Consider the following 14,571-nt stretch of genomic DNA (forward strand, 5'->3'; position numbering starts at 1 on the left):
TTTGGATCCTTTTTGGTTGTGCGTTCATACATACATACATACATATATATATGTAGAGGTAGAGTATGCCCTGCCCAAGTGCATACAACGTAAATGATTACAGTAATTTCTCATCCTCACTCTGTTTGAGGGTACGTTTCATTTTATTGTTGATCTATCCTATTGTCCATACTCATAATGGTCATGTAGTCGTTGCTTTACTTTAAAATGTACTAGTGTACTCTTGGGGAATTCTTTTACATTAACATTATTACATGTATCATGTAGAAGTCATCTATGCAGCATTTCACAATACCACAAAGTAATGTAATGTTTTATTTAATGTTATAAAACAAAAACTTACCCAGCGAAATCAATATCATCAGTGGGTCCACTATAAAAACTGTCTCCTTCAAATGAGTCTAAAATAAAACAAAACGTACAGTACACATTAAAATCTGAACTGCCCTGTATATCCTATAGTAATTTTGTATTTGTATGTACTCTTATTAAGTAAAGTGCTGCATACTTGTTGTATAACATGCATGAATTACAAAGGATGTTAACAGAAATTTTATAAAACAGAGCATTTATAGGTTTGTAGTTCCATTATTCAAGGTACGGTTGTGCCCTTCTGGGAGATAACTCCTCCACTTGATTTAATAGGAGATCTATAGGACCTGAATGATCTATATAGTACCAGAGTCCATAAAGCCTGAACACACAGGCATACTCACATCATGTGGAAAAAAAAAAAAACAGTTCCCCAGAAAGGCATTTTTGCTCTGTCCTATAGGTTATTTTATGCAATGGCCGTGGAGTGAAATATATACAGTGTAGGTACTTTTTGAGCTTGTAATGCGTTTGAGAGAAATTTACACAAAGTTCCTAGCTTGTTTCCCATTTTTGCAAGAATAAAGGAATAGAATTCTGCTCAAACAATCCTGCTTTATTGATAGAATAATTTTACTGCTTGTAGAACATTTTTAATCAAACACTCCTATTGCAGTGCATCATAAATAATACATAATACTCACAGAGCTCAGTTAGTATCATTAGTAATGCATCTTATTGCACTTCAGCATTCCTGACTCATCCCCCATCTGATATCGCCAACATCCACCATAGGTATAAAGCTACCTAGTTTACTGAATGGGGAACTAATATAAGACAGTGAAGGCTTGCTTTGGTTCATTCTGAGAGCACCATGGTGATCCAGATACTTGGTGTGCCATAAGCCTTACAAAAACATCACTGTCATTTAGGACAGTACAGTACAAAGTTTTTTGAATATTAAAGCCTCTCTCTCTCGCTCCCAGTACTTTTTTCGACAAATTTTGAACACTGATCCAAAGTTTCCAAATCTTACCTATAATTTTGTCAAACTCCTCATCATCGACATCTTCTAAGCTCTCTTCATCTTCACTTCGTTTAATCTTCTTTCTATCTTTAGACAACTTTGTGAAGTATCTGCAAGGCAGGGATTGGGGAAAGTAAAATCAGGAAAGCAAAAAAAAAAAAAGAAAAAAAAAAAGGAAAACTGGAAACTAAAGATGTTTTAAAAAGATTTTACTAGCCTACTAGTGATGTGCGGGTTGGGCTTTTCCCGACCATGACAGTCACCCACGACGGCGACTTACGCATTCCTTTTATAGACGCCCCCCCGCCCCGTCAATGATGTCACAAAAGGGGCGAGAGGCGCGCATCTATAAAAGTTCAACCCAGAAGTCGGCATTTGGAAGGTCGCAGGCAGAGAGAGAAGTCAGAAGAGCTCAACCCGCACACGCCAGCGACCCACAAAGAGGGGTGCGAGGTCGGCCCCAACATCACTATAGCCCATTGTTTATTAGCAACAATGTGACTTAAATATTAGAATATGTGGCATTTGAATTCAGAGGTTTTTTTTGAATGCTTAATAAGCTTGCATAGACAGGACTTCTTCAAAGTTGTTAGCCCCACACAAGGGTTAATCTTGTCAGCATAATTTAAAGCACATGTTCTTACACTGATAATAAGTAATAGTTTCATAAGAATAACTTATTTATGTTAGATTTATAAACATGAAACCTCAGTTTTTGATCAGTTACCTCCCCCCCCCATTCAAGTAGTACAATTTGACAATAAGGAGGTATTTATCAATGGTCAAGTTGTGCTATTCCCCAAAAATTTGATATATTGAGGGTAGTTTCAGGAAATCAAAATTTTTCCGGGTTTAGCATTTTTTTTCATATATAAGAGTTTATTGTGAGTGTATTTTAGGCATAAACAAAAACCTCACAAACTTGACCTTTGTTAAATAACCCCCCTAAAAAGTAATGCTCTATGCAGGTATATTATTTCTCTCTAAATCCCTTATTATCCAGAATATTGTGATTATTTGTTCTCCCTTTATGGCAAGTGTGAGAAATAAGGCAGTTCAACTAGATTTTTTTTATATATTCAATGTAATTATAATGCGTATACAGGGACATAAACACACTCCATTTTGTATAGTTTAAAATCTGATGAAAGTTACCGGTGAAAGAATACTTCGTGCACAGGAATGTCAGTTTCTTTCTTTTCCAGGAATACAGGGCTGTTAACTAAGTACACAAATTTGTCAAATTAAAATGAGAAAATTACATAATCTAATCACATATCTTTAAAAGTGACAGGATGCTTAGGGCATGGACGCACGAGGATCTTCGCCACGTTTTTGTCGCAGTCCACGCAGAAGTTTTTCAAAAGCCGAACGTCGCATAAATACGCTATCGGTTTCAAGCTTAGCCAATGGTTCATGACGCTAGTGTATTTACTCGACGGTCAGCTTTTTTTTTTTTTTAAAACCCGCTGCACAAACTGCACAAATAATCCGCATTTGAGTCCATGCCCTTAGAATTACTAAACACATTGCTATGTTTTAGAGATGTGGCACATTCTGCATTTTATCCCACTGCCAGACAAAAACAGCAGCAGTCAAAACACTATTCTCTGTCTGTTAATACTTGTCGATACTAGTACTAGTGAATGAAAAGAACCATATTAGACATACACACTGAACAGTGTTGAGCACGGATTTCTTGTTTTTTTTTTTTTTTTTCATATCCATAGCCTGCTCTACAACCCTAGCATAACTATTTAGGAGACACTTGTTTAGCTACAGCTATTAACTGGGCTTGAGCACTACTTGAATAAATATGTGCAGCCTATTAGGCTTTTTACACCAATCAAAAAAAGAATGGCACTGAAATCTGACAATCAGGTATAGAGGCAGACAGGAGGGCAAGAGATTCAGGTTTTTAAAGACATATCATGGGGATGCTATTAAAAGGCTGCTGACAAATTCTGAAAAAACATGGACCATTACAATTACTTTTGGTAAACAGCAGAAAACATAAAAACACAGAATAATAAAGTACATTTTATAGCGAAACAAATTAAATAGAAATAAAATACTAAATCAATAATTATTACCTGGAAGCTTCTCCTCATTCATATAATGCTTCTTCCTTCGGTGCATTAAATAACCTCTGTTGTTTTCTGTGAACAATAAAAAGTCAGTATGTCACAAACACAATGTATAATGTTTATAACGTTTGGCAAAGTGGCTTAGGGAAAATAAAATGACAAATACAAGAGGTCCTCTGCACTCAACCCATTATCAATATATTAAGGACATTGAAACAGTTTGTGCCTTATGCTACTAAAAGTGCCTTGCCCTCAAAACAAAACAGGGATTGTTTGTCCATATATTGCAATATATTAAAGCTGGCCAACTACGTCAAAGTCATCCCTAGTATGGGCAGTCCTACACTCAACTTGCATCTGACATTAAGAATGCTATTGCTTCATTATACGTTTCACGTGCAACTTACTTGCTGCTTTCAAAGAAAAACTCCCAATTTCAACAAGGCCACATTTCAGGTGAAATCACATTAATAAAGGTATTTTCATTGCAGTTTTGGGCAGCATTTTAAGGCTTTTCCTTAAAGGAGAACTAACCCCTGAGAATGAATATCGCTAAAAATGCCATATTTTATATACTGAACTTATTGCACCAGCCTAAAGTTTCAGCTTCACAATAGCAGCAATCCAGGACTTTAAACTTGTCACAGGAGTTCAACATCTTGGAAAGTATCTGACATTCACATGCTCATTGTGCTTTGAGCAGCTGTGAGAAGCTAAGCTTAGGGGTCCTCGCAAATTATCCAGAAGAAAATGAGGCTAAACTGTAAAATAAGCAGAAGCTACAAGGCTGATTATTAGATCATCATGCTTGTTGTATTGGTTTCTGTGCTGCCCATGTAGTTATCTGTATTGACTACTAATCAGCCTTATATTGTGACATTTATATTCTATGTGTACTATATATTTTGAGTGAGTCCCTAAGTTCAGTAACTGACAGAAGCTCAGAGCATGTGCAGTGAATCAGTAGAAAAGAAGATGGGGAGCTACTGGGGCATATTTGGAGGTAAAGACCATAACTGCTAAAGGGCTATGGTTGCATCGGGGTGGTACAGAAGCCCAAAACATTATGTACAATATTTCTAGCCTACATCTTTAGTTAGGCTACTTGAAGACGTTCCTTTTCCTTACATAGAAGCAAATCAGGATGCTTTATGGATAAAATTCTAGCCATCTATAGGAATACTGGTACATATGGTGTTTTCTCCTCTGGCAGAGGAGCACTCTAAACTGTTCCTGCTTCCTCTCTTTGACATAAGATCCACCCAACACCTCCAAATTCATGCCAGCAGATAAAACCCCCAGTTGTCCAAAGTCCTAAAACTGAGCATTCGGGCTAGAAAAGCCCAATATCTTGCGTAAAAGGCATTGTTTATCACTGCAGGATTTGGGGCCCGTAGCAGGATTAATTTGTAGAGCAACTAGGATAAAAAGATTAGCAGGACAAAGGAACAAAACTTTAACATACATGTTATCAATGACTAGTAGTGAACACTGGTGTCTTATGATCCGTAGGCTATAGGGAGAAGCAGATCTGCTCAGTGCACCTGCTCCATTGATTTGAATTTGATGCACTCTCACACTGGCTGAGGTCAACCCAAATACTGTCCTCGCACAAACTGACCAGATTCAAATCATTGGAGCAGAGGAACTGAGCAGATGTTTCTCTCAGCCTGAAGAAATATGGGCATAGCCTTACGGCTATGGGCACACAGATCTGCTCCCTGCCCCATTGATTTGAATCCAATAAGTCTGTGTGCACTCTCACACAGGCTGAGGTTAGTCTAAATACACAAAAGGAGGCATCTTAGAGCTGACATCAGCTTCAGCTACACCGAGTTTGAGTGCACACAAGCTTATCGGATTCAAATCAATGAAACGGGGACACTGAGCAGATCTGCTTCTCTCAGCTTGGAAAAATATGAAGCCTGTGTGCCCATAGCCTAATGCTGAGATCTGCTATTGGTTATGGGTACTGGCTATGGGCATTGGAAACACTTCAATGTAACAGGTGCAATAACTAACATTTTTTGGATAAGTGTGTCAAAAACAACACAGAGCATATTTTGAATTTAACATGATTAAAGAGCCAATTGTGAATTTTTAACTTTAAAAATCAATATTTTAATAAGCTACATATTTACAGTTGCACCAAATAAAGCAGTTTGTCTCTGCTTACCTGTAACTTTTGGTGCTTTTGGATTCCGATATACAAAACGATCAAGAAATCTAATCAATGTGAAATCTTGAAGTGGGTCCCCTGCATATTGGATAGGATTACCCTGGAAAACAAATATTTGTATAATTCTTTATTTGGGACTGTTTCACTGCTGCCCAAGAGGTTACTCGAACGTCATCCTAGCTGTTGGCTACCTCTTCCTGCATAAATTCTTCTTAACTACTCTATATAAATGAAATAGTGTGGGCTAGACCGAGCTATGACACAAGGGTGCTTCTAGAAGCTGGTCATGTTAAATGAGGGGCCTTGACATGACACTTGAGCTTACAAATTTTGGCCAATGAGTGGTTCTAACACCTCAATTTTTTGTAGCAATTGTTTTTAAAGGCAAACCGTGCACTAGCAATCGTTCTTTTTTGTGTACAAATAATGGCTTTTTAATCGTTTCAAGCACCTGGTCAACTCCAGTTTAGGACACGTTAAATGATGGGCCTTGATGTGGCATGTGAGCTTACATATTTTGGCCAAACTAACACCTCATTTCTTTTGGTAGCAATTATTTTTAAAGGCAAACTGTGCACTGGCAATCTTTCTCCTTTTTTATATTAACAAAATTAATAGATTGCCTTGTGTGTGTAACGCACAATTAGAAACTTAAACCAAGTTAACTAGATCACATGCCATAATTATTTGGTAATAGCAATCCGTGTGAATAGCAGATACTTCATTAGCACAAATTAGTTATTAAAGCCCAAACAAGGAAAGTCTGTACTTTTAGGTGGAAATATTGTTGGCAAAAATATTAGGGTGGATGGAGAACACTAAAATGGTGAGAAAACACAACTGAGACATATTCAGATATAAACATTGAACTATTTTTATTCAAACAAATCTTTACCTCTAAAATGTTTTTTGCAAAAAGTGCAACAGATGGATGAAAGTGTTCAGAGAGCTGTTAGAAAAGAAAAAATAGTTAGGAACAAAGAAAACCCCCCCAGAAATTATATACTATAGTTTTATGGCATGAGAAAGAATGACAAAAAAAAGCTGAATTCCAAATTTATTATACTGCGCAAGTCTCCAATCTTCAATAAGGCAAGTCTTGGAACTAAAAGTAAAATGGTGGTGGTTTTTAAAGAAATGCCCTGGACTAGGGGGCTGCAACATATGTCTAAAGGCTACACTGTGAGAATTCACTAGTGAAATTGTAGCTTGGTAATCGTGATTGGTGTGCACCTAAAAGACATAAAATTCTTCATTCATCCAGGATAAATAATATCTAATAGTAATAAAGTACTATACATGCTGAATAACCATGAAAAGTTTAGATATGATGGCAGAGAATTCACAGAAAAACCATCAGTGAATTCAGTAAATCAGCTAACTCCCATTTGAAATTCTTCACTTCTACTAATTTAATTATACAGACACCTTTAGCTAAACTGACCCTCAAAAGCACAGCGTAAAAAAGATGCCCGAAACAACATCAGTCCCCACTTGTTCTCTATGAGATTCACATCAAAATGTGAATCCAAAATGGCAATTTTAATGCAATGTATACCAAAAAGTTTGTCTGTATTTGGGTGAGAATTGATTAAAATTTACCAGTGTGAGAGTGAAACTCTGATTGCATAAAATCAGCAGAGGAAACTGAGATCTATGATACTAACCCATAGAAACATTTAGACACGTGTATATTGTCTTACCTTTTTTAGCTCCCAAAGGCTTGTGTTATCAGCTCCACAAAATAAAGGGTTTCTATTAAAGGGGTCATAATTACTGGAATTCTTTATACCTAAAAAAATGTAGACATTTTAAGATAACATATTTATATTTAGTTAAGCACTTAGTTGATCACTGTCATCCTATGTGTCAGCATGGTAGTACAGGTATGGGAACCAGTTATCCAGAATGCACAGGATACAGAGTTTTCCCAGGTAAAGGATCAATCCGTAATTTGGATCTTCAAACCTCAAGTCTACTAGAAAATCATGTAAATATTAAATAAACCCAATAGGCTGGTTTTGCTTCCAATAAGGATTTAATGGGTTGTTCACTTCACCACTACCCATAGAATTACCAATTATGTTTAACTGTGTTTCATTTCTAATGTGTCATTAAAACTTATAAGACACAAAATTCTCTAGGAGGTAGCGCTGAAAGTTTTCAGGAAGCAGAGTGTTTATCCTATAGGCATGGGAGTGTCTGATGTCATAGACTTGGCTTTCCCTTACTTAAAGCTTATGGGCTATGAGAAGAAACCCTCTTCTATTGGTTATACACAACACTTGTATAAGTTTTAGTTATAAACTGCACAAACATCAATAAATGATTGCAGCTTTGTTACTTGCTCCCAAGTAAAGACATGATTATCTAAGAGAAAGTGGTTATTTATCAAAGGTCCAATTTTAGAGTTTATTTAGACCTTGATTAAACTCATAACTTAAATAGTTTCTAATTTAAGGAAAACTTGAATGGAAATTTTTTTAACTCAGTGAGTTTGGGGTTAACAACCCAAAAACTCGAAATGATCGAGTTTTCGTAAAAAAAAACAAAATAAAAAAAAAAAAAATCGCTCAAATTGAGAGAGATTTTGGGCAAACCCCTCTGGAAAAAAAAACTCGATCATGAAGGCTATTGGCATCTTCAAGGGACCCCAGTCATTAACTTCTACATGACCTCAACAGGTTTTAGATGGCGTATAATTTTTTTTTTTGATTTTTGACTCAAAATAACCTTGCAAACTCAAATTCTGGGAAAAATGAAACTCGAACCTTAATAAATCTGCCCACTAATGTCTCCTGCTTGTTTGGGAAGCTTACTATGACTGAAATAATTTAGATGTGCTCCCCCTCGCTCCATCCCCCAGACTGTATGGGAAAAGACATGACCTTCTAGTGCATGGATACAAATCACTTAGATGTGCTCCCTTCTCTGGCATTTACAGCATAAGAAAGTACCCTGCATAGAGTCATTGCACATAACTCACTTATACAAATGCTTCAGACATGTTCCCACCTCACTCCCTCCTGCCAGCATCTCAGCAGACACGGACATCCATAGGTATGCATCACAAAACATATGTATAAAAAATTCTGGTAGGAGACACTGGATCGTGCGCACTAAGCACTTGAAGCAGCCTTAGCCCACAATACGAATAACATAATGAGCACAGAAGGGGATGGGAGAGGACTGTGGAGCAGTGTCGCCAATCCCTAGTGAAAGACAGCCTGAGGAGATTTTAATGCAGCGGAGTCACATATTTTTGCTAATGAATATATATATTAGTAAAATGCTTAAAGGGGATCTTAAGTCAAAAAACTATATTTCAGGTACTGATTATAAACCTAAAAATAAGCACACTGAATTTCTAATTGAAGTACATTGCAAATACTAATTAGCTGCAAATTCTGTGCAGCTGATTTCACTGTTCCTTTCCTCTGCTTGCTGAAGCTGCAAGCAGGACTTTTCCTGACTGGCCAGAGCACTTGTCTGCACTTGGAAGGGCAGAGTGAGGTTGTACCCCACTGAGAATAGTGTGACCGATAAATTAACAAATGAAAAAACCCAGCTCTGCTTCCATGCCCTTTGGAATGCAGACACGCACAGCAGTACTTGAGAGTTTTCTTACTACTTTCCTGCGTGCAGCTTCAGCAAGTAGATGAGAGGAACAGTGAAATCAGCTGCACAGAATCGGGTACGACATTTCTAATTTACATCCCCTTTTTTTTTTTTAAAGTTTTGATTTTTGCATTTTAGATTAACACAAAACAGCGAATTAAAGAGAAGAAAGCAGGAAAAGAAAGAAGGAAGAAGAAGTGGAGCAGGGAGAGGAGAAGGATGTTCATACAGTTATACATCACATGTCAAAGTTGATTATGTTAAATGACAATAGTCGTATTGTTCTCGTCATGAAATGATACCCAAGTGCCCCAAACTGCATCAAACTTCTGCGGGCAACCTCTGGCAAGATATGTCAGTTTTTGGTTAGACAATGAGTTATTTATAAGACTTCGCCAGAAGTTTAGCGATGGTGGGCCAGTAGCCTTCCAGTTTAGGAGAATGGCTTTCTTTGCGTAATAAAGAAGTTGAAGATAACACAGTCTAATGTGGTTATTGATGTCCATGTCCTCTTCAACTCCGAGAAGGCATATCAGGGGCGATAGTATTCTTGGTAAATCAAGGACATCAGATATATAGTGTACAACAGTTCTCCAAAATGACTGGATTAGTGGGCAGTGCCAAAACACATGCATGTAGGAACCAATTTCTTGTTCACACTTAATACAAATATCAGATGTCTGGGGGAATATTTTCGGGAGTCTATATGGGGTAAGGTACACCCGATTGAGGAATTTTATTTGAATATGCCTGTCATTCAAGGATATTGTTAAGTCAGGTACTTGTTTCAGAGCCTCCTCCCATAAATCCTCAGTCAGGTTTGGAATATCTCTTTTCCATTTCGCAAAAGTTTTTGCCAGGGGGTCTTGGGAGGTCTGCCCTAGGATAGTATATAGGCGGGATAGAGGTTTGGTGAGGTCTTCTCTCCTGAGGTACTTTTCTAGAGTTGTCTCTAGAGTAGCTAACGGCCTGTTCGGGAATTGTGCTCGGAAGGCATGAGATAGCTGGAGGTATCTGAAGAACATGGATTGGGGTAAATGGTAGGTCTCTTTGAGGGCCTGAAATTGTTTTATCTCCCCATCCCATACAATATCACCCAACATTTTGATACCTCGCGAGGCCCATACATTAATGTCAGGGAGAGAGGAAAAATGGGGCAGAGACTTGTTACCCCATAAGGGTTCCCATTTGGACCATACCAAAGCCCGCCCTTGTGCTAGTTTAAGAGCCTTTTGAAAGGCTGCGATCACAGTTAACATTGGAGTAGTACAGGCTTGGAGTGGTGGAGGTCCCCGGTATGGGAGGTTGGCCAAGGCTTCTAGGGATCCCATTATATTTGCCTCTAGAATAATGGAGGTATTGTCAAGGTGGGGGGATAACCACCAGTGTGCGTATGTCAATTGACTAGCGAGAAAATACATTTTTAGGTTAGGTAGGGCCAAACCCCCACGTGTAACTGGGGCCTGTAGAATCCTGAAATTGAGACGGGGGTGTTCCCCAGCCCAAAGGAATCTTCTAATTATTCTATCAATGTAATTGAACCAGTGGGATCGTGGGGTTTCGGAGAGTTGTGCAGGGCGTATAGAAACTTGGGGAGAAATACCATTTTAAAGAGATTTACTCTACCAGGTAAGGTGAGGGGAAGTTGTTCCCAGATATCAATCTTTGTGGATAAAGCTCTAACTATGGGTTTAAGATTAGTTTCCTCATAATCTTTGCAGTTTCGTGTAACTATAACCCCCAAGTATTTGAAGGAGTGCACCACTTTTAGTTGGCCTACATTAAGTGTCTGATCAACAGGGAGTTGGTCAACAGGGAAAATTACCGACTTAGTTTGATTAATTCTCAATCCAGAGTAATTTCCAAATGCTTCCACCAAGTTAAGAGCAGAGTCTAGTGCCCCCCTGGAGTTGGCCATATACAGTAGCATGTCGTCAGCATATAGTGATACTTTTTCCCTCAAGTTACCAACCTGAAATCCTACTATGGTGGGTGAGTTACGGATTAGGATAGCCAACGGTTCAATAGCTAGGGAGAAGAGAAGGGGAGATAAAGGGCAACCTTGCCTTGTGCCCCGATGAAGTGTAAAGGGGTCAGAGAGCACACCATTCACCGATATTCTAGCTGTGGGGTGTCGGTACAAAGCCTTAACCCAAGTGACAAAGCGATACCCAAAGCCAAACAATCGAAGAACTTCCCAGAGATAAGGCCATGAAACAGTATCAAAGGCTTTGGCGGTGTCGAGTGATACTATAATTCTGTTACCTTTATTTTCGTGATTAGTCTCAAGATTATTGAATAGTCGTCTGATATTTATATCAGTGGCATTATTAGGCATGAAGCCCGTTTGATCTGGGTGAACTACTCCCCTCACAGTCCGCTTCAGTCTGTTTGCAAGTATTTTTGCAAATAATTTAATATCACAGTTTAGGAGGGATATGGGGCGGTAAGAGTCGCAACTGTGGGGAGGTTTACCATCTTTGTGAATTAAAGTAATATGCGCCATGAAGCATGATTCGGGTAGTAAGAAGTCCTCTGAAATGTTATTGAACAGAGATTTGAGTTTGGGTGTTAGTGTTGGGGAGTTAGCTTTGTACCACTCGGAGGGGAGACCGTCTGGGCCTGGAGTACGGCCAGTGGGCATCTCTGCTATTGCTCCACCGATCTCTTCCTCAGTGATATCACTGTCTAGGTATTCCAACATGTCTTGTGGAATAGTTGGGAAATCAATATTACCTAGGTAGTCTAAGAGCTCAGCTTGCGGGGGTGAGGGGCGGGCTGCATATGTATCACAAAAATGTTCCTTGAAACATTCAGCTATCCCTATTCTATCTGATATTGTATCCCCATTTACCCCAACAATGTTGGCCACTGCCGTACGAGGGGTGTCTGCTTTTAATTTACATCCCCTTTAATATGTGTACATAAATGAGTTTACAAACTTTATTCTGAAGGTGAACCATCCCTTTAATTATATCTGAGTTTGGACCAAGTACAAGGTACAGTTTTATTATTACAGAGAAAAATATATAAAATTGATTCTATGGGAGCATTCTGGATAACGGGTTTTCTGATAATGGACCCCATACCTGTTTAAAGCAAGCAGAATGTTGGAAAGTGTAACTTTCTTGAAAAAACTGTGGCCAGGTCAAGTACAAGAAATGGAATGCAAAAATGTAAGGGTCACATTTTAGCACTGATATATGATTAAAAAAAAAAAAAAAAAGCGAACATTTTGGGACAACCAACAGCTGCAGTGGTTTATAATTTACCCACAGTAATGAAAACAGAACCATTTTGTATTCACATTTATCACTATAAATTCTGCACATTACTGACTGGAAAATTAAATATTATTTTGCCTTGTGGGGCTTATTCAAAACAAGTTCAACAGATATAATCAGATTAAATTTCAAACCCTTTTTTATAAATTGTGTTGTAACGTTGAAGATTAAAATGATATTAATCCTGATAATCTTGTGCTGCTGTTTTACAATTCCTTTAGTAACTGGGGAAAATGTAGTGTCCCATCTTCGCACTTACACTGAATTATTTTCTCATATTATGAATTTATAGATATATAAATGATTACCCCAAAGTGTTTCCTGATGCACCCAAGAAGCGGAGGTAGATTTATTTTCTGATATTTTCCCATCAGTGGTACTCTTTGTTTTTTCCTGCCCATCACTGCAAGCATCATCGTCATCATCAGAAAGGTCATGAAAACACTCTTCATCATCATTTTCCTTGGAAAAAACAAGGACACTTTGCTTATTTATTCAGCTTATTTCAATATAATTTTCATATTATCCTCTCACATTAGTGAGAGTTGTAAGGCTGACGCATGCAGTTTCCTTCATATTGTATACAAACATGTTTCATTGGCAGACTTCCCAAAGACTTAGGGTATAAATGGTTTAATCTGCTGAGCGTTAATTTGGTCAGTAACTGTGCACTGATCCAGTAACAACAACACTGCTGCAGAGTACTTTGAATGATGAGTACACTGACAATTCTGCAGTGTTTCTAGCATTAAATAACATACAATTCACAATAAATAGATTGCTGAGGAATTAAATAGCTTACTGTGTGCACAATACCCCAAAAAAGCATTGCAACCCATTATTCCCCAAGAGAATGTATTATATATAGTTTCAGGGATGTCAAACCAGTGGGCCTGCATCTATATCCATACTTCCCCTTGCACACTGTACAACCACAAAAACCAAGGCTTTACTATATATATATATATATATATATATATATATATATATATATATATATATATATATATATATATATATATATATATATATATATATATATATATATATATATATATATATATATAATAATAATCCAAACTTTCCAGAAGTATGATAACTTTAAAAGACAGGGCCACCAGTTTTTATTGCACAGATCATTCTTTATTCTATTTAGAGCAGTATTGTACAGCCCAAGGGATACATTTGGCTTGCAGGTATTGCAGGAGATTCAAAACCTGTCAAATTCAATAAACTTCCTAACTGTTCCGACTGTATTATAATTATTTCAATGTTAACTAAGAAGCTCACAATTCCAATTTATGCTGATTTCTGCTTCAGTATTAAAGGAGCACAGGACTGAACAGTTGGAGATGGAGCAGTGGTGGATTACAATATGGTAACTGTTATCTGGGGTTCAGTGTCAGAGAAATGGAGTGGATTTAAAGAGGGGACCAGGCACCCCCTACGCCACCCAACAGGTTAATCTGCCCATGACGCAGAGTCAAGGAAGAATGGAGAATAAATGGGAAGTGTGGTAAAAAAAAGTAACATGAGAGAGAGATACAGGGAAATGAAAAATAGAGGGAAAAATGAAAAGCATAAGGTAAATACAAATAATTAGACAAATGCAGAGGGAAGGACAGAAGATAGTTGTAAGTGAAATGTGAGGGAGACCTGGGAAATAAGTGCAAAATAAGAACAAGAAGTGCACTGTAAAAGAGCAAAAGAACAGCACCGGCGTGAAAAAAAGAAAAATTTAGAAGAGACAATAGAAATGCCCAGGAAAGCAACAAAAGATAAAGGACAGAAAGTCATAGCAAAAGATGGAAAAGTGGTAGAAAGTAGGGATTTCCAGGTAGACCCAAACCCACAGTGACACACTATTTACCACCGGCTGAGCGGGTGCAGGTTAAAATTTGGCCAGCCATTGCAGGCTAGGGTTGGGTGCAGGTCAGACTGGGGAAGTACACTCCTCCTTTGCTCCCAAAGATTCCCTGTCTTTTAACCATAGTAGCGCACAGAAGTAGTGTACAGATCAAGAAGACTGAGGTACTGATTGGGCATGAGTTCTACAATGGCAAC

At 37.9% G+C, this 14,571-nt stretch overlaps 1 protein-coding gene across 1 annotated transcript in view; it reads right to left on the bottom strand.

The window, feature by feature from the left end:
• Positions 1-14,571, bottom strand: part of cebpz.L (CCAAT enhancer binding protein zeta L homeolog) — a gene marked incomplete at its 5' end in the record, with an annotated part of 31,441 nt that overhangs the window by 8,578 nt on the left and 8,292 nt on the right. The window contains 8 exon segments of the mRNA NM_001095110.1: positions 344-401; positions 1,349-1,449; positions 2,495-2,561; positions 3,433-3,498; positions 5,603-5,705; positions 6,501-6,554; positions 7,309-7,397; positions 12,816-12,969. Coding sequence (NP_001088579.2) covers positions 344-401; positions 1,349-1,449; positions 2,495-2,561; positions 3,433-3,498; positions 5,603-5,705; positions 6,501-6,554; positions 7,309-7,397; positions 12,816-12,969 — 692 coding nt within the window.

The sequence above is a fragment of the Xenopus laevis genome, chromosome 5L (assembly GCF_017654675.1).
Source record: "Xenopus laevis strain J_2021 chromosome 5L, Xenopus_laevis_v10.1, whole genome shotgun sequence".
Lineage (NCBI taxonomy): Eukaryota > Metazoa > Chordata > Amphibia > Anura > Pipidae > Xenopus > Xenopus laevis.